Below are 20286 nucleotides of genomic sequence, written 5' to 3'. Positions count from 1 at the left end.
AAATAAAAGAAAAATCCTCTCTCCTGGACCTTAAATTTTAGTAGGAGAAGGCAATCAGGTCATGATAAGTTTGACCAAGAAGAATAAAGCAGGCTGGCGGTGATAGGGGAAGGGAACATTTTAAATGGGTTGGTCATGGGGGTGGCATTTGAGTAGAGAAGTGAGGGAACAAGCCAGGCAGATACAGAGGGTTCCAAGTAGAGGAAACAGTAAACGCAAAGACCCTGAGATGAGAACGAGCTTATTGGGGTTTGAGGAACAAGAAGGAGTTCAGTACGACTGAAGCTGAGGAAGCAAGACGGTGAATAATAAGGAGGAGGTAGAGCAATGAGTGACAAAGAGCCAGGCCAAGGTGGGTCGTGTCAACTATGGCTAAAAACCTTTGAAATTTCTTATTAAGAAGGGAGGAACTAAGAGGGTTCTGAGCTAAGAAGGAACATGATCTGACTTACTATGCCTGTAGTATACATTCCTAGATTTATTAATAAACACTAGGCACTTGGAATAGAAAGATGAGAAAGACCGAATCCTGGCTTTGGGATGCTCAAATTCTAAACAAAAGAGAAAGACCTATTTAAAAAAACAAAAAACATAAAACAGCATGACCTATAGTTGTGGTAAATAGGAATGGTAAGACTAGGGTGGAAGGGGGAATTAATTCTACAGGAAGCAAAATGAGATGTTCTTTACAGACCAGTAAATGAGGTTCCTGAGCCCAGTTTCTGTGGAGGGGAATACTTTCCACACAGCACCATGCAGTTCTCAGATCCTGGCAGAGTGTCCTAGAATTCCACTCAATTCTGAGGCCACTGACCTACAGGTAGCATCAGATCCCACAGGTTAAAGATCCAGTCCTAGAAGACTGCCTTCCAAGAGTCCTCTCGTTAACATAACAAAAGATACCTTTCTCACCCTCCACCCAGGAAATTCCAAGGGTCTTGGGAACTGTGAGCCAGCATATGCAAAGATCAAATATATCTCTCTTATCAATCACAATATCGAGTATTAATGCACACTGTCTAGGAGGCTGTGTGCAAATCCAAGGTAGAAAGTATTTCATCTCTGAGGAATCTTAGCAAAGAAGGCTTCTGATTGTGTGGCCCTTGATTTCTTTCACTTAGCAAGGTTCACAGGATGTGTTCTGATATGATGAATATCCCCCTTTCCAATTTTACATGTAGCCTCCTTATAGCCCTTTGGTCCAGAAAAGGGATTTCTTATGTATGTATAATGAATATAAATATAGGTTTTAGAGAGTGCTAATGTTTTAATGAGCTAGAAATAGGCAGACGAGAGAGAATAATTGAAAGATTAGTCAACATGGGGACAATTTGACTTGGAAAGAGAAAATCTGAGCAGGAAATGTCTAGGAAAAAATTTGAAAAGAAATGGAATGAGCTCATTCACGGTGTGAGTTAAGGACAAAGGGATTTATTTATTCTCAAAAGGTAAAAAGTGAGAGTTTGTGTCGTAGAACTTGAACTAGGCCAGCCATCATGGAAAAGACTTGGTCCAGGAGGTCTGGAGCAGGTACGTCTAGTAAAGGTCGCAAGGGAAGGGGAAAAGTTTTGAACAAAATCTTCACTCATTCCTGGAGCCCAACACAAAACCTCACCAGGACCCTTGCTATCATAGGGCAAAATAAAGGGCAACAAGGCTTAAGTCTTAAATGAGATCAAATCATTCCTGTCCTGTGAGCCAGCCACACTCATTTAAATGGAAAAAATAAAAGATAGCAAGTTTGTTTGGTTTTGTGAAGTTTAATTTAAAAATCAGAACTAAAACTAGAAATTAAAATGAAAATGTCTTGTTCTAAGTCTTTCTAAAAATACTTAGCTGTGTGTTTTGAATTCCTAAGCAATACTCATATAAAAATGGCTGAACACCATTGACTCTCATAGTTGAGAGTCAGAATACCAAAAGAAAGATTTGTCTCCTCCCAAGTTTTACTACTCTGAGGACTGCATAAAATTTTTTGAAAAGTCAGAAAATGGAGGCAAGAAGAGGAAGAGGAATCAATTACTGGGATTGCTGCCTAGGCCTGTGCTTTAGTGGGTACCAGTCACTTGAACTCTAGAATCACAGAGTCTCATTTGCCTGGTTCCCCTAGGATTCTTCACACTGGCAGTAAGTTAGTTAATGGGATAAATATCCTGATGACTCACTACATTAATGATGATGATGATAATAATAATAGGGGTAGGAATAGGAATGCAAAAATATGGAGTACTTTGTGCTCTTAACACTGAGGAAGCATTTTACATGAATGAACCTGTGTCATCTTTGCAACAACCCTGTAAAATAAGGAGTATTGCTGTCTCTCTTTCACAGAAAAGAAAATGCACTGGAGACCTTTAATGACACATTCAAGTTTATACTTGTAATCATTATAGATTATCAGCTTCAGAGAAGGGGTTCCAGGAACTAGTGAGTGGCAGCCCACAAGGCTCAACTACAAAAACAAAAGTGGGTAATCCTCATTCATCTTTGGATGATAGTAGAGAATGTGGCTAGTAACAAATCAGGGAAACTTCTGCTTCAGAATATTTTTCTATTCTTTCATCTCTTTGGTGTTCTTTTACCCTTCTCTCTCCGCCCACCCCTCCTCTTTTTCTCCCTCTCTGCCTCCCTTACTCCTATATGAGAATAGAAAGTTTCTGTTCTCATGTTTTATAGATCCACAGGTCAACTGTAGTTCAGATGATCTAGATAAAGTTTGACCGGGAAGCTCTGCTGCAGGCTATAGGTTGGAGGTTGGCTGGGTTTGGCTCCTGGCTGCTAGTTCCATTCAGGTTGTTTCTAAATATCCTGGGTTTCGAGGCCCATGCTGAAGGATCGGAGGCCACCTGGCAGATTGCTAGAGCACAAAAATACAAGCCTCTGTTCCTATCATGTCTGCTAAAACCCCATTGGCCAAAGAAAGTCACATGGCCAAGACCAAGGTCATGGGGCTGGGAAGCATACTGCTCGCCAGGAGGCAATGGCTAAAGTGTAGATGTTTCATTGTTTCCCAGTGGAGGAAAATATTGGGATCAAAATTTAATCTCTCCCACCTTTTTACATTAATTTTTGTCCTATCTTTAGCTCTTTCTCACTCTTGCTTTCTAAATGGATGTGCATCCCATCTACAGTCATTTGGTTTTTAATATCTAAGTTGCTCCCTACTGGCTTAGGTTTCAAATTTTACATTCCTTGAAATTTCCCTGGTGCCTAATACAATACCGTTCACACAGAGAACATTCAGCAAATGGTGTTGACTGCCTGCCGTCTTTTAAAAGCACATCTGGAGAGACACTAAAGGCACCTGGCGATATTGCACTGACTTGTTAGTAACCTGGCTTAACCCAGATGGCCTAAAGACTGTAGCCACCTTTACCCAGAGGAAAATTCTATGGTAATACAATCAGCCAGTTCTGTTCAGAATTAGTCAGACATTCCACGAGCATAACTCAGTCATGGCTCTACTTACATAGACACCTCTCCTCCTATAGCTGGCCTAAGGAGTTGTATTTCTTTCTAACTATCCCAATAATGACAATGAGGTTCTTGGAGTTTTGTATAAGTCAGTTTGAAGGAGCTTTTCTTTCATGAGTAATGCTTCCAAATATTGGCTATGAGATTTTGTGGGACTGTGCAGCCAGCAGCACTTGGAAATGTTTATATCTCTGCAACTCAGTCACCTCAGCAAGTACTTTAGTATGAACTCTTGACTTCCCAGACCAAATGTAAGTCTGATGTGCTCAATGACTTGGCAATCTACTGACAAATCCTGTGGTGTGGTATTCTGTTCACCATGTGCGATGGTCTGAGAGCTCGGTGTTCTCCATCTGACAGCTCATATAATATTTACAGGTTGTTATTCGTGAGGAATTTTAGTTAGCCATAAAGATTTTCACAGCTATGGCAGACATTAGAGGTCTCATCCATCACTCCTGTGACCTTCCCCTCTGGAATGTAGCCCATCTGTCTCTGCTGGTGAAATCTTTATGGAAAATCTGCCCATCTTTGAAAGTTTAGTAAGTGATCTTAAAGTTTTCATTGAATCTTTACTTTTGATATATGATACAGACATATAAAGCACTATTCTTATTTTAATTTAATGTTTTGAAAAGTGTTAAATTTCACTTGGTCTTTCAGTTAAATGACAGAAGACTTATTCTTGCTACAGGAGCTAGAGGCATCCCCTCGAAAGAAAATAGAAATTATACAGAAAGCAGTTGTGATGGGGAAAAATGATAGATACACAGACATACACTCAGCATTGATAACTGCTCGAAAACTTCTGGACTGTACTTTAATCTTGAATATGACCCTAGGAAGTGAAAAAAAAGGCAGAAATAAGTTTTTTGTGTAATTTAATATTTTAGAGAAGACGCTAAGCAAATTCCATAAATAAGTGAATCGAGTGGGCTGGTTTACAGAACAGGAGAGAGGGATGACCAGGCCGCAGATGTTCTCCCTATCCCTGTACATTATTTTTTTTAAGATTTTATTTATTTATTCATGAGAGACACTGAGAGAGAGGCAGAGACATAGGCAGAGGGAGAAGCAGGCTCCTTGCGGGGAGCCTGATGCGAGACTTGATCCCAGGACCTCGGGATCATGCCCTGAGCCAAAGGCAGACACTTAACCACTGAGCTGCCCAGGAGTCCCTGTACATTCTTCTCCTCTCATATGCAACTTCTCAATGCTTGCTTAGGACCTAATCTTGCTACTTCCTTCTATCTACGGGCTGCTTCAACTTCTATATCTGGTTCGGCCTTCACTGCTCTTGCAAAATCTCCCTCTTGAGATCACCAGTGATCTTGTGACCAAATAGATCCTCCTCTTCCATAGCCTTAATCCCCTGGAGCCCCTTCGTACTCATAACATCTCACCACTTGGCTATGTTTCTCACGTTTCACCCTACTTTATTCTAGTTTCTGTATTGTTTTTCTGTGGAGGTTTTCTTCCTGGTGCCCCCATCACGAGCCACTTCCCAGGGTACACTTTTCTTTTAACAGCCTCCTTTCCTGCATGAGTTCAGCTATGTTTATAGCTTCAGCTACCATTTGGTACATGATCTCATCCTTTCACCTGAGTTGCAGTGAAAAGACCCACCTTCCAAATATTTTAACAAAAATATGAAATTTATCTGAAATTCACCTTCCAGCTAATTTTTTTCTGCCAATGAGACTCCTAGTTGCCTAGTGACTAAATCTTAGAAGTACAGTCATTGGGTAATGGGCACTGAGGGGGGCACTTGATGGGATGAGCACTGGGTGTTATGCTAAATGTTGGCAAATCCATCGAAAGATGAATGGATAAAGAAGATGTGGTTTATGTATACAATGGAATATTACTCAGCCACTAGAAATGACAAATACCCACCATTTGCTTCGATGTGGATGGAACTGGAGGATATTATGCTGAGTGAAATAAGTCAATCGGAGAAGGACAAACATTATATGGTCACATTCATTTGGGGAATATAAAAAATAGTGAAAGGGAATAAAGGGGAAAGGAGAAAAAATAAGTGGGAAATATCAGAAAGGGAGACAGAACATGAAAGACTCCTAACTCTGGGAAACGAACTAGGGGTGGTAGAAGGGGAGGTGGGCGGGGGGGTTGGGGGTGACTGGGTGACGGGCACTGAGGTGGGCACTTGGTGGGATGAGCACTGGGTGTTATTCTATATGTTGACAAATTGAACACCAATAAAAAAATAAATTTATTAAATAATAAAAATAAAAAAGGAAGTACAGTCATGTGTTATTTCTCACTCTGAATGGACACTAAATCCACTTAGGAGCTACCTGTTGAACTCCACCCTCCTACTTCCAATCCATTGTATATGGTAGCACAAGAACAGTGTTCTTATCTTTACATTGTTGTAATCCTCTGATTGTAAAACAGTCTCTGGCCATCTCTTTCCCACTGTTTCAATATGGACCAATTGATTCATCATTCATGCTGATGAATATCAGACAAATGTCTACCTGAGAATGAAGGACCTGTTGGGCAGATGCCATTGGTCTAGGCAAAGATGGAGAACCACGTACTGTAATCCCAGGCAGTTAGTGTTCAAAGGCATTTCTCTCTGCCACACTTTATCTTGTATGTGGCACATTATTAGTAGTTAGGAGTGGATGCAAGGGTTGAAAATAACTGCTGTTTAGTTGAGGTGGAGAGATTGATTCTAGAATTACCAACATTCAGACAATATCCCATAGGTATGTGATTACAAACATTATTTGTATGGTGATTAACATTTTGCAAAGCAATTTCATATCCATTTTCTCATTTTATCCTGACAGCTTTTCAGCAAGGGAGATATCATTATTCCTATTTTTCATATAAAATAAATAAGACTCAGGAAGAAAACAAGACTTGCTGAAGATTAGGGAGTGATGGTAGAGTCAGGACTCAAATCGATTTCTTCTGAATCTATGTTCTGGACACTTTCTACTTGATCTGCATACCTCTCAAGATGCTGGGCTGGGCTTTGAGACAGAAAGCCGATGTGCTGAGTGCCTCTCTGAACTCAGAAAGTTTACAATCTGTCATGGAAAGAAGGGGTGTGAGAGGCATGTTCTCAAATAATCTGTATCAGTCAGTACATCTAATGTACCTTAAGAATTATACCAACTAAATGCCATTGACCAGCAGAAAATGGATTTTTCCCTTTCTTCCTGGATCAATAAAGAAAGACTCCTGCTGGCAAGAATGTACTTTGTATAAAATGTCTTTAAAATATTCTTAGCCTTCAATGAAATAAATATATTTCTAGGAATTTTGCTTAAGAAAATTGGCAAAATTGCGTGCAAAGATTTATCTACAGAAAGGTTCATTGCAGCCTGACTTACAACAGTAAAAAATTGGAAACAATCTAAATTTTCCCAAAGAGGGAGTTTCTTCAATAAATCATGGTACAGCCATTAATGGCATGCTCTTCAGCCATTTAAAATGTGAGCCAGGAATGATGTGAACAGCCATAGATGGTCTGGGTGGGTGGGAGTGATTCAGTCAGAAGTACTGGTTTGATCACATGTAACAGAAAACTCAAATTAATGGTGGCTTACACAAAGTAGAATTGTATAAAGCTCTCACATAGAAACCCAGAGAGATGCAGGAATGGTGACTCCATATTGATCAGGAACTCAGATTTCTCACATCTTTATTTTCAGTTGTTCTTAGCACATATCTTCTGTAGCCTAAGTTGTCAGGGCCTTTCCCCACGTATTCACCAGGCCCAGGCACACCAAACCTCGCCTTCCAATACACACACCTGTGACTCTGCTTTCAAGGCTTTCACTGGCCATAAACCCTTGCTCACCAGTGCTCAAGGGGCAGGCCAGAAAGTTAATGATCTGCCCCCCGCCTCATACTCCAGGAGTAGCTCTTAAACAGTAGTAAATAAATACTCCAGTTCCTTCACTCCTCAGAGGTGGGCAGAAGGGGATAACTCTGAAGTGTCTTTTGTGCTGAAATCCTCACCTGCAGTGAGCCCCAGGTACCCAAAGCAGTACTTCATCCGTTATCGGCTTGGCTCCTTTCCCTGCCTTACTTCCGGCTTCTGTACCAGTGCTTCCTTGATTTAGAGCTCAAACTACTTCCACTCACAGCTCTGTCTTCGTGTTTGCTTCTGGGAGATTGTGGCCAAGATGGCTTCCATTCTCCTGGTTACTACAGCTCTGGCCTTTATCCTGTCTCTTTCCTCTTTCCTCTTTCTCTTCTCCCTCTCCCTCTCACCCCCTCTCTCCTCCTTTCCCTTTCCTTCTCCTGCGTCTTCCTTCCCCTCCCTGACTCTATTCTGGCAACAGCTGTCTCTTCTTGTCCCTCAGACCTATGGATGCCAATGGTTCCTGTTCTTACTGTTATCCCTTGTGATTTCCCTACCCCCTGCACAGATCTTTATGACCAGCCCTCTTACTAAATTCTACTCAACTTAGCTGATAGGAGTGTGCCATCTGTTTCTGGCCAAGACTCTGACTGGTGTATTTTCATTATAATATATGTTTTCTAAAAGCTGATCTCATTTCAATAATGTTCTGAGGGCATGGGATATGTTAGAACCTCTTTCCCCACCACATGCCACCCTATTCCACCCCTGCCTGTAAATACCTAGTGTGTAGCTGAGCACATAATGTATGTTTGGTAGATAGCCACTGATTGATTTTAATGGTAAATATTAGATGTGTTCATTGAAAAATATCCTTAGAGACTAAAATGCAAAGTATCAGGAACTATGTCTTATTCACTGCATTAGTGCCAGCACTTTGCCAAGTGCCTACTGCATAGTAGGTGCTCTATAAAAATGTATTGAATAATGAATGAGTTGATGTTAGGTATTGCTTTGTTTCTTTAGGAATCAGGGTCTGGTTTTTTTGTTTGTTTGTTTGTTTTTGTTTTGTTTTGTTTTGTTTTGTTGGTTTTTGTTTTTGTTTTCCAGGGTCTGTTTTTGTCTTTCAGATGAAAATAGGTCTCAGCTCTATTGAAATTAGTTTCTCTCAACTGATCAAAGGATCTAATTTAAACCTCTAGAATAGGACTGATCGTGGAGATTACAGATTGTAGAGATATGGATTTTGACCAGTGTAAAAAGAATCTCGCTCTTTCTTTTTCTTTCTCTTACTCACTGTACTTTTCTTTCTTTCTTTCTTCTATTGACACATTTTATATGCACATATGCATTACACCCTAGAAAAAGAATCCCAGGATTTTCACTCCTGTGTGTTTTCTTCTTGCTTCTTCATGATCCATGATACTAGCTGAGGTTGTCAGTATAGTAAAACTAAACTGGTGGGGTGGGAGCACATTATTCTGGCATTTTTCTAGATCTTTGAATTGTACATCAAATCTGGGGCTGATCACTCCATATATGTTTAAACTGCCCATGAGGTTCACAGCAATTTTCCCAGCCCTGTGATCATCAATGGTTTCAAATTCACCGATGCAAACATGCTTCATCATCACAGTGAGAAACTAGATGATGACTTTGGATCATGGCCTAATAAGAACCTGGCATTTGCCTCTTTTTTTTTTTTTGCCTCTCTTTTTAGTATTGTTCATGTTCTTGAGAGCATCTGCCAAGACACTCATGCACACCACTATGGTGACACAGAAAGATGGCAGAAAGAGGACAGGAGGGCAAAAGGAAGCTCTTTCTAATCATCACTAAAGCTCCAGGGAATACTAAAGAGGCCTTCTAAGAGCAGTGAAGTTCTTCCAGCAGCCCCTGGAAAATCATTTGGTGGAAATCATGTAGTGGATAAATTTAGATCTCAGAGTGTAAAGAACTCGGACTAGAAGACATTATATTCTTTTTTAAGATTAATTTGTTTAATCAGTTGTTTGGCACATATTTATAGACTACCTGCTATGTACCATACATGATAAAATAAAGCACAGAGACTAGACAAACTTGACTTGGTTGCAATCCTGGATGTGCCCTTTACCAGCTGCCGTGACCTGGGTTTATTTACTGGCCTATTCTGAGGCTCACTTTCTCCATGTGTAATAATGGAATAGTGGGACTCTATCGGGTATTTGGGAGGATTACATTCAGGAGCATACAGTGTGGAGCACATGGTAGACACATAGGATGTTTGTTTTCTCCATTTCCTGAATCATCTGACTTGAGTAATAAACCAAAATTAGGACCTAATACTTACTGACTTAGGACCTTAGACACACTATTCCATGCGATCTTAACTGTTTGATCATCTGCAAATTGAAAATAATAATACCTCACCGGTCATGATGAGCATCATACTTGAGGTCATGTTTCAGGCACAGAAGAGATTTTCCTTCCTCCCCCTGCCCACCCTTTCTAGAACAAGCATTCTCAGTGGGAATGGTATTACCCCCATAGGGACAAACATTGGTTCCTAGGGGACAAAAAATTTTTTACTTTTTAGGTAAAGCACAGATACACACGATACATCAACAGACATATAGTATATCTATGATATCAAAATTTCATTGAGGACAGGGGGAGGAAGATTAGGAAAAAATATGCTAAAAAGATACTTAGCAGGGAGACTTTGGGGGCGGATAGGGAAAAAAGATGGAGAAACATTGCTCTAGAGTAAATTTCCTTGATAGAATATACCCATAAAACCACTATTGGAATTGGCTTCCTTCTGAGAAGCCGAGTGCCTGTGGCTAGCAATCCTCCCTTATGCCTTTTTCTTAACCCCATAGGTGAGGTTTCTATTTAGTTTCCAGTGAATGCTATATTATTTATTTTTATAATCTGTCCCCATTTTTTTTAATCGAACTATGTTATTAGACACCAAGTCCACCAAATAGAAGAAAAATAGAAAGATGAATGAATGTATTTGGGTCTGAATTCCAGAGAGTGCTCTTCTGGCACAGTTTAAATAACATTAGTATTCTTTTTAATTTTCTGGTTAGGCCTCTGTGTCGATTAAAATATGGCTTAACACCAGGGTGCATCGCTTGGCACATTCTGTTCATCATGCATTAAAAAATGGTTGAAATAAGAACTTCACCTACATAGTGTGGCCTCTGTGATTTTCAAAACCACCTTGGGCACAGTATTGAATCCTGTCACCTCGAGGGAAGAAAAGCATTTGAAGGTAGAACTGCTACCCTTTCTTGCTCTTAATAACATACTGCATCTGTAACGCAAGGGGAAATTCAGAGGTTGGTTTGGAATGAATAAACTCACGTGCAGTTTGCTATTTAAATTCAGTAGACAATCCCCCCTGGAGCTGGTGCCCTATGATAATGCATGCTTTTTACACTCAAGAATCTGAATCACAAAGCTGCATTGGATTTACACGTAGTGGTTAGAGAAACATCTGTATAAGAAAATACCAAAGGACAGTACCGTGTCATATAAAAACTACTTGCCAATAAATCTGCTTTTGATGGGCTACTAAAAATGGACACGCTAGGCATAAAAGATGTGTGTGTCTAGTACCTAGGCTAGCTTAGTGAATGATGACAAGCTTCCACTGGTACACTGAGATAAGAAACAGCTGTTGTTGGTGTCGGCACCCCTGCAAGAAATGAAATGATAATTCTCAGACACACTTATAAGAGCTACCGTATATTTGATCAACTTTTGAATATGTGCAAGACCAGAATCCTCTGGCAGCCCCAAGCAAAATTGCCCACAACCTTTTAACAGTCTCTTGAGAAGGAGCACTGAATCTAATTACATAGAATGTTAGTTGGATTGTGTGTTATTTCCAAAGCAAGTAGGTCCAGTGTGTTTGTGGCAGCGATGGGGCGAGGGGGTGGGCAGAATGGGGAAGGCCATTGTTAGTTGCCTTTTCTTTTCTTCTTCTTCTTTTTTTTTTTTTCATCGAGAAAATTTTTTGGTAGAAAATTTTAGGGTTTCAAATGATGACTGCAAAGCAATTGCTTAGGTGCATTTGTAAACTGTTGAGTCCAAGGGGGAACAAACATCGCCTAGCACAAAAAAATTCACTGAACTTTACCATTGGATTTATTTGATAGCTGCACATAAAGACAAAAGGCTTGTCTTATTTTAAAAAACTAACAATTTTTAAGATTTTACTTATTTATTCATGAGAGACACAGAGAGAGAGAGAGAGGCAGAGACACAAGCAGAGGGAGAAGCAGGCTCCATGCAGGGAGTCCGATGTGGGACTCAATCCTGGGACTCCAGGATCACGCCCTGGGCCGAAGGCAGACGTCCAAACGCTGAGCCACACAGGTGTCAAAAAAAACTAATAATTTTTATATACAGTTCATATACTCTGTATGGAAAAATAACAATTGAGATCCACAGTTATAAATGCTCAGTTTCATGTTGATCTGGAACTTAGAATTTTTTTATGATAGTCACACAGAGAGAGAGAGAGGCAGAGACACTGGCAGAGGGAGAAGCAGGCTCCATGCACCGGGAGCCCGATGTGGGACTCGATCCCGAGTCTCCAGGATCGCGCCCTGGGCCAAAGGCAGGCGCCAAACCGCTGCGCCACCCAGGGATCCCCTTAGAATATTCTTTTTAAATCTTTTCAACTATTCAGTTTAAGTATATTCTGAGTATTCCGCTGGCATTTTATTGGATTTTTTTCCTTTTAATGCTTAACAATGCAAAGGCAATTGTAGCTATTCAATGTAGGTCTAGCCATTAGCTCAGCTGGGCACCACTGTGTTTCCTGTCTCTTGCTACATTTTCTGCTTGAAGGTTGCTCCATTCAGGCAAAGCCACCAGCCCCTCCCTTGAGCCAACTAGGTAGCCAGTAGACCTTTCCAAGGCCACTTCTTTCTGACAGATACCTAGGTATATTATAGGAAATCCAAACAGACACTTCTGCCATCAGAGGATATTCCCAGCATCCTCCAAATCAGAAATGATTTCTATACCATTAGACTGATAAAGAACTGAAAAGGAATAATGACAGAAATGGTGGATTTCAGCCTATAGACTCCTTTAAGGAAAGAACAGCAGTGGTTTCTCAGTTTAGCTGTTCATAGGCTTGGCAATACAGCTGGTGAGAGCTGGACCAGATGCTCTCAGAAATTCTTTTTCCTTCTGCAATTCTATGGTTTTAAGAAGGGGGTGTGCTGAGTAGGCAGGAGCTAGGATTTCTGGCTCTCTATCCTGTCTCCTCCTAGAGAAAGCTTGAGTTTTTAAGTTCCTATAACATCCAACTCTGCCCAGGTAGGTCAGGAAATGCAGCCTAAGTTCTCAAATCAGATCTCACTTCCTTTCTCACTTCATCAGGGTGAGAGGGCTGTGTCCTAGTGAAGAAAAACAGACAAAAGGAGGGTAGGGCAGATAATGAGAAAGGCAGAGGTGGTAGGAATAGAGCCACACTGAAAGCGAGGACTAATTCAAAACAGCAGATAAATGTCTTTTTTCCCCATATTAAAAATATGTCTGCCAAAATGAAAAGGCCTAATTAGCGGCTAAATACAAATCCATGTCCTGTATCTTTTAAATGACACATCACCAAGGTACAAAGCAGCATGTCTGGTTGAAGGGTGGGTGATTCGATCCCTCTATTACTCTGTATAAAACAAAGAAATCTGTAGTTTCATTACTCTTAAATTGTCTGGCAGTGGGTGAAGTTAACTTTTATTAGAAGCCGTTCTTTCATATTATACAGTGTAGTCAAGGATATATTAGCTTTGACGTTTTCTTACATCTCAATATACTGTGGAGTGAATTTACTGTGAGACTAATTTAGAAGGAAGCTTTTCATAGGAGGAAATAATGGTCAGCATAAGCTGGGCTGCAAATTATAAGCAGGATGAAAATTCCAGGAAAAAAATGGACATACCCATAAAATTGCTAGATGTTAATAAGCATGCTTCTTATGTTTGTATTCCCGATGATATTCTTTGTCTCTTAAAACTCCAGTTTCTTAAAAACTCTCTTCAGGACGAAGATTTTATTGTTGAGGAAATGGCATAGTGTATCCTAACATGATTATTTTGTCTTCAAGAAAGAAAAAAATCCATCAGATTAAACAGTACATAAAAGGTGTTTTTAGAGCTCATCTTTGGAAAAGGAAAAACCTCAGACAATTTAAGCATTTAAACCACAACTTAAAAATGATTGATTTGACTAATACACAATATGGTCGTTAAAAAACAAATTCCCAGTATGTGAAATTTAATTTCACCTGTAGGATTCATTACTCATCACCAAAGTTTTATTACACTCTGGTATCAGGTGCTCTTCTCTCACTTTTGGTTGTCTTTTTCCAATAAGATCGGGCTGGTCAGCTGATATTTTGTGGCACCAATTAAACATATTATCAGTCGATGAGATTGGATTCTGTTTAAACCAAACAAAGACTCAAACGAGCATATCGGAATGATAAGTGTAGTGCTTAAGCTTCAATAACTTAGAATGTAACTCTATCACGCAGGGATATTTCAGCTGCTAAACTAATAAAACCCAGTCAATCAAATAGTAAAAGATATTGAGAAGCAGCAACAGGAAGTGTTATAAGAAAAGCACCCAATGGAGACACATAAGAGAAAACCCGTCAATCGACTCATTCCGTTTCTTATCTGTTGTATAGGTTTAGTGGTGGAACGGGTCTTTTTCCTTTGCATTTATCTTTGTGCCTGAATGAGTTCAATTTCACTTAGATTAGGACAGAAACTTCCAAACAGCAGGTTAATCCGTCCTGTCTTCATGGGCAACTGAGCAAACAGACCAATATCACTGTAAAATTGTAATTCTGGAGATTAATGTTGTCTTTCCTGTTTGTGGCGAACTTGACCTCCTTGCCTTTTTTTTTTTCTCTTTCAGCTTCTGTCCAGGGTCCCTGGGAGAGAGCCATCTCACCAAACAAAGTGCCCTACTATATCAAGTAAGTTGAAAGCCTCACATTCCCAAAGGCGCATTTATTGTGGCTAATCTGCGTATTTGCAAATGAATGTATTTCTGAGATGTGACGTTAACCTGGCCTATAGTACCTAGTTCTTTCTTCCCTGAGGAAGCCTGGCTGGTCTACTCATGCTAAAATTACCACTGGAAATGTGCCGATGCAATAGGGAGCTGCGTAGGAAAAATCCGTGTAATGCAGCATATATGTTGTATTTTGTGATCGGGGGTGGTGTGGATTTTCCACAATTGAACAAAAAGCTGCAGGTAATATTATTGAGAGTGGGAGTGAATAATTATAAGGACAGTTTCATTTATTTGGGGGTTTGCCCACATTTCTTTTTTGGCAAAGATGGATGATTTCTGCTCCTCTATGTACACAAAGCATTTTAGGTGAATAAATAGTTCATGTACCTGAAAGGCAGTCAGCAGCAGGCCTGGATGTGTGGAGCTGAGGTGTTCATTCTCAATACAGAGCACTCAGCACTTTTCACATAACCACAACAGAATGATACTGTTTTCGGAGGCCATTTATGTCAGTCAAAGGAATACAGGTGCTTAGAAGCACCTTCCATGGGATGCCGTGTAAAATACAAATTATGATACATCAGGTCAATGTGGAAGAGAGAGGAGGGAGGATATGGAGTCATGACAGAACCTTAACAGTTTCCCATTGATTGTGCAATCAAATCCACTGCCTCAACAATTTAATTTAGTCGGCTTCATGAAATAATCCTCAGTACCAGCTAAAGTCTTTGAACCCACTTCTGCCATGAGTCTAACTAAAAACACTCCATGCGTTCCCGTTGTTCTGGCCCCCCATGTTTTATTGGGTCACTTTCTGTTCTTCCCCTGCCCATCAATTCTTCATAATTCAGTTCTAAAGCAATATCAGCATCCTAGATCTTCATTACCACAGTCCTCCAGAAATTAGATTGCGTGCCTCAATTGTGTTAACCCAGGAGTATGGGAGTGAGGGAACTCTGGGCTTTTCAAGGAGAGACACATCCTTTAGGAAAGCTTTGTCTTATTAAAGTTTTCCAGACAAGGTATCTCTTACCTTTAAGCAGTCTCCTTCAGTTTGCTTTGATCCTGCTTTTTATTTTTCTTCTTCTCAAATTGTATTGTAGTGTTTTTATTCTGTAAAATCATTCATTCACTCTATGTATTTTAAATACCTATTTAAATCACCTATATTATTAGATGATAAAGTAACTTAGACACGCACTGTATGACTTTATATCCACTGTATATTTTGTGGAACAATTAATTCAGTCTCCTCCCAGTCATCTCCAGTCTCTTAGTCATCACAAGTTCTCATCTCTAAGATGTTTGGAACCTACTTCTTCTTCAACCTGTTTATAAAGCTCTCACTTTATCCAATTCCTTTCTGATAAAGAGATGGTCTTTACTAGATCAAGACTCTTCTTTTGTTGCCAAGGTTGGAGGATCACTTGCGAACCCAAAACACTTTCAACCCATTATTCTCCAGATTATTCCTGTTTTGAAGCTTATTAAATATCTCACAGGGATTCCTAGTGTTCACCCTACCCCACCCCACCCCACCCCCAGTGTTCTTTCCCTAGATATTTATCTTCTCCCTGATGTTACATTCACTACAAAAGATCCCAGGACATTGCTGTGTGACAATGGACATGAATTTAGTCCAAAAATTAAAAAGGAGACAAATTAGAGAAAACCTGTAGTTCCTCCCCACCACCACCTTCACAAACTAGTGTCTTGCTGCTCCTTGGTGGAATCAGAGAGCAGCTACCCTCTCTTTGTGCCCCCCTTTGTCCAGTGCTCTTTCACAGACCTGAAGCTCATGGTGGCAGTATTGATAAGGGCACAGATCTGGAAACAAGAAAACGAGTTCTGGTCCTGGCTCTGTCATGAGTTGATTGTGTGGCCTTGGGCAAGCCACTTAACCTATAGAGACCTTAGTTTCTCATTCATAAAATAAGTTGGACTAGGTGATGTCTAAGGTCATTTGTAGCTCTAAGAATCAATGAGTGTGACTGGCTGAATGGTCTTGCCCAAATCCAAAAACTTAAGATTTCAGCTTTTCTTCAAGAAGTTTATCTTTATTTTTAAAATTCTTTATTTTGATCATTAACATCAATTCTTATTTTTAAAAATCATAGGAATTCTATCCATTGTTTAATTAGCTGCAGATATGCTCCCTCAACCTACTCCAGTTTCTCCAGGTACCTATGTAAAGAGCTCAAATCTTGATGTTTAATTTAGGACTTTCATTCTGCCTGATTTGCTGGTAAGAGACCTAGAGCAACAGACAGAAAAAATTAGTAGAAAGGGGAGTCTGGAGACCTTAAACCCTCTGAAGTAATCAGTTTCTAGGAATGAGGAATTATGTAACTTGTCAAAAACACCCTGAAATTTATGGAGATCACTTATCTCTAAAAATTATAATCCATGGAACACCTGAATGGCTCAGCGGTTGAGCATCTGCCTTCCGCTCAGGGCATGATCCCGGGGTCCTGGGATCGAGTCCTGCATTGGGCTCCCCACTCAGCAGGAGAGTCTGCTTCTCCCTCTGCCCCTCCCCGTGTTTATGCTCTCTTGCTGCCTCTCAAATAAATAAGTAAAATATTTTTTAAATAAATAAACAATATAATCTATTTGAAATTAGATTATAGAATTTCTCAACTATACCTCTAAAATGTTAAGCTAATGGAAGGAGAACACATGTTCAGAAAATATACTTTGTCAACAAACAGATGACTAATGTCATTTGTGATTTATTATTATACATTACTGTTGTCTAAAAGATTCTTTTCATAGCAGATTACTTTGATGTACAAAGTTCAGTGGACTTCATGCACTGGCCAATGCCATTTGTAATTCAAGATACCTTATTTATCCACAAATAACAATACTAATAAGTTTATAATAAGATTACTTCAACCAGTCCCCACCCTGTCCTTCCTCTTTGTTACCTTGTTTGTTTTGACTTGCATTCAAGAGATTTAAGCACACATTTCCAGGCACAAGGCCAGATGTCTTCTCTGGATCTTTTTTTAAGATTTTTAAATTTATTTTGGATGGAGAGAGAGCACTTGCACATGTACACAGGGAGGGAGGGGCAGAGTGAGAGAAAAACCCAAGCCGACTCCACACTGAGCTAGAGCTAGGAGCCCAGCTCAAGGCTCCATCTCACGACCCTGAGATCAGATCCGAGACCAAAAGTCAGAAGCTTGCTTAATTGCCTTTGCCACCCAGGTGCCCCCTCTGGATCTTTTTTTTTAAAAAAAATACTTAATAATTTTTTATTTTCAATGCTGGTATAAACTGATCATCTAAATAACTAGAGGTTTCTGCACCAGTAACCCCGTTCCAGTTATTTGTTGAGTTGTACACTCATGCTTGAGGTTATGTTATTAGCAGCATCTTCTGCTCTAGCTTGCAAATCAGACAGCATTTATGCCTGCATCCTGACACCAGCTTTTCATATGATGCTAAGAATCTTGATTTTGATACTTCAAACTACATGTTTGTCTAGTTTATTAGTCCATAGCATTCATCATTGTTACAGTTTTCATATTCTCTCTCCCTTGGGGCTCTCTTATTCCTGCCAGCATCTCTTTCAGGTTATTTGATTACAGCTTTCATTGCCCCTGAAAAAATAATCACCAACAATGTTCAACCTGTTACAACTGCCTTTTCCACTCTTTGCCATTTTGTAGTTTTTTGGCCTACTGTCAAACTCATGAAAATTTCAATATAATAGCCTTTAACCAGCTGCTGCATTCTGTTAGGATTTCTTTCACCTTTTTATGTTGCACAGTCCCATATGGGTAAACCGAACGAAGCCAAGAGCTGGGACTCTCTTGCTTTCTTAATGAGTTAGAAAATTATTCTTCTGTGTTCTGGACTGTCAAAAGAATTTAGGAATCCCAAACTTGCATGCAGTATGTTCCGGCATAGATGACATAATAAGAGCATAAGAAATAGTACACTGGGTCAGACCAGCAGGGCAACCAGCCCAGCACTCTGTCCCAGATGCAGACACCAGTGGCTGCTCACTGGTTAACCTAACAATTCATTTAAAAAATTAGGATCCTGAACATTTCTTAATAATGCATCATAAATCAGTTGGTGTTGAGTTTATCCAGGGGTTTCTTTTTCCCTTCTCCTCCTCAACCTTGTCTTTGGAAGAATAAGTTCCATCAATCTGCTGATTTCTGTGTGAAGAAAGAAAGGCATATTGCCATTTCTCTTCAGTGTACATTTTTGGACCTCAAGGGATGGCCCCAATTAAGTGCTGTGGAATTCAGTGAATACAATGGTATTTACCCAAAGTAGACTTTAGTCTCACATCCCCTTACAACCCCTTTTCATTTTCATCTTCCCTGTCCGAGAAATTCTAATCCTTTTTAGGCTCTTAGCCTGTCCTTGAATGGAAGATAAGTCTTCCCCTTGATCATCTTAGCTGCTTTGCCCGGGATCTCTTCCAGCTGTGTTACATCTTCCTTGGGGTGTCGTGACTGGAGCAGCCCAAATATTGGTTATTAAATTCATTAGCATTGTCTGTGTTCTCTGCTGGCTCCTGAGGAAAGTAAACACTCTTTGCCATCTCCCATTGGTGCAGAGATGGAGAAACCAATTGAGATCATAGCTCGTTCTACCCATATTAGTCCTGGCCAGAGGTTGGTGCGCTGATACTTTTCTATAATACCAGCTAAAGCCTTTGACCTTCTGCTTCTGCCAGCTGGCCCTCAGGAAGACTTTGGGTTTCAGACAAGCTGATCCTTTCCTCTTTCAAAGATGCTGCAGTTGCTAAAAACTGGAAGGCCTTCACTAATGGAGTCAACCTGCTGCCTCCATCACCAGGAAGGCATTTCAGCAGGTTTCCTGTCTCACTAGCTCTGAAGCACTCCACAGGACAGCAAAAAGTGCAGTTCCGGGGAACATGCTAACTGTTCAGCCCTTCTTTACATGCCATGCTCAGGAAGCAGTTCGTGTCCACAAGAGCGTCTCTCTTTGCCTGCGGGTTATTTGGGATGTTGTATATGTTGCTATAGATGTTGTCGAATGACCTTGATCTGCCCTTGCCTCCACCCTCAATCCCAGGCATGTTTCTGCAGCCACCAATTGCCTGTGAGTTACTCCCAGCTTTCTGGTGATTCCTGCTTAGCCAAATGCAATATGAAACCTTCTTGAGTGAAGCCCACAGTTGCTCCAGGCAACATTTCTTATTATTGTTGCTGTGTCTGCTACCAAAATGGGTGGTTAAGGTCCTGAATCTCCCGTTGTCCATGGCTGCCATTCATGGTGGCTCCACTAGCACCAGTCCTTGCCACTCTGCATGGAATTATGGTGTCTGCAAGACTCACCTTTTGGTATTTGTGTCTTCTAGCATCCTGCTGGTCTATTCTCAATTAAACTGATGAATCTTGCTCTAATTGTAAGTGCCCATTCTTCCTAACTCTAGTAGCATCTGAGTTTTGACAGCACCTTCCTCTGCACCATATTGCCTTGATTACTACTTTCTGGGCAGTTTTTTTTTTTATTCCAAACCACCCCTCCAACCCCACTGAAAGCATATCTTGCCCTTGTTCTTGCTCCAGCTCCATATTATTTGTGCCAGGAGTTGCTCTGATTCAAGTGTGGGTGAGTTTATTTGTTCCTTTGGGTCACTGATCACTATTTCAGTACCTGTATTTAGAGAGAGAGGAAGGAGCAGTTAGCTATGTCTCAGGGTTAACAGCGACCAGTGTGCTAATAAGCATCTGTGTCGGCTGGTTTGCAGTGGATACATTTTCTGAGAATGAGATGGCCTCGTATTTTAAAGAACACTGGATTATGATATCCAACTTAGAAACTATTCCTCTAGGTCTCATTCCTGATATCTCACTGTTTTAGGAATGATACCAACCTTCTGGAGTTCAGTTTAAAAATTGGTTAAGATTGACAGAGGTATATGCTCTATGAAACTAGTA

General features: G+C 40.3%; 1 protein-coding gene and 1 pseudogene across 1 annotated transcript in view; one reads left to right on the top strand and one right to left on the bottom strand.

Annotated features, from left to right (window-relative positions):
* The window catches only part of DMD (dystrophin), a 2084073-nt gene that overhangs the window by 1865556 nt on the left and 198231 nt on the right, over positions 1-20286 (top strand). Inside the window, 1 exon segment of the mRNA NM_001003343.1 lies at positions 14252-14312. Within this exon segment, the coding sequence (NP_001003343.1) occupies positions 14252-14312 (61 nt within the window).
* Positions 8680-9084, bottom strand: LOC102151228 (annotated as a pseudogene).

Source organism: Canis lupus, chromosome X (assembly GCF_011100685.1).
Source record: "Canis lupus familiaris isolate Mischka breed German Shepherd chromosome X, alternate assembly UU_Cfam_GSD_1.0, whole genome shotgun sequence".
Lineage (NCBI taxonomy): Eukaryota > Metazoa > Chordata > Mammalia > Carnivora > Canidae > Canis > Canis lupus.
This window is presented reverse-complemented; position numbering and strand designations above follow the sequence as displayed.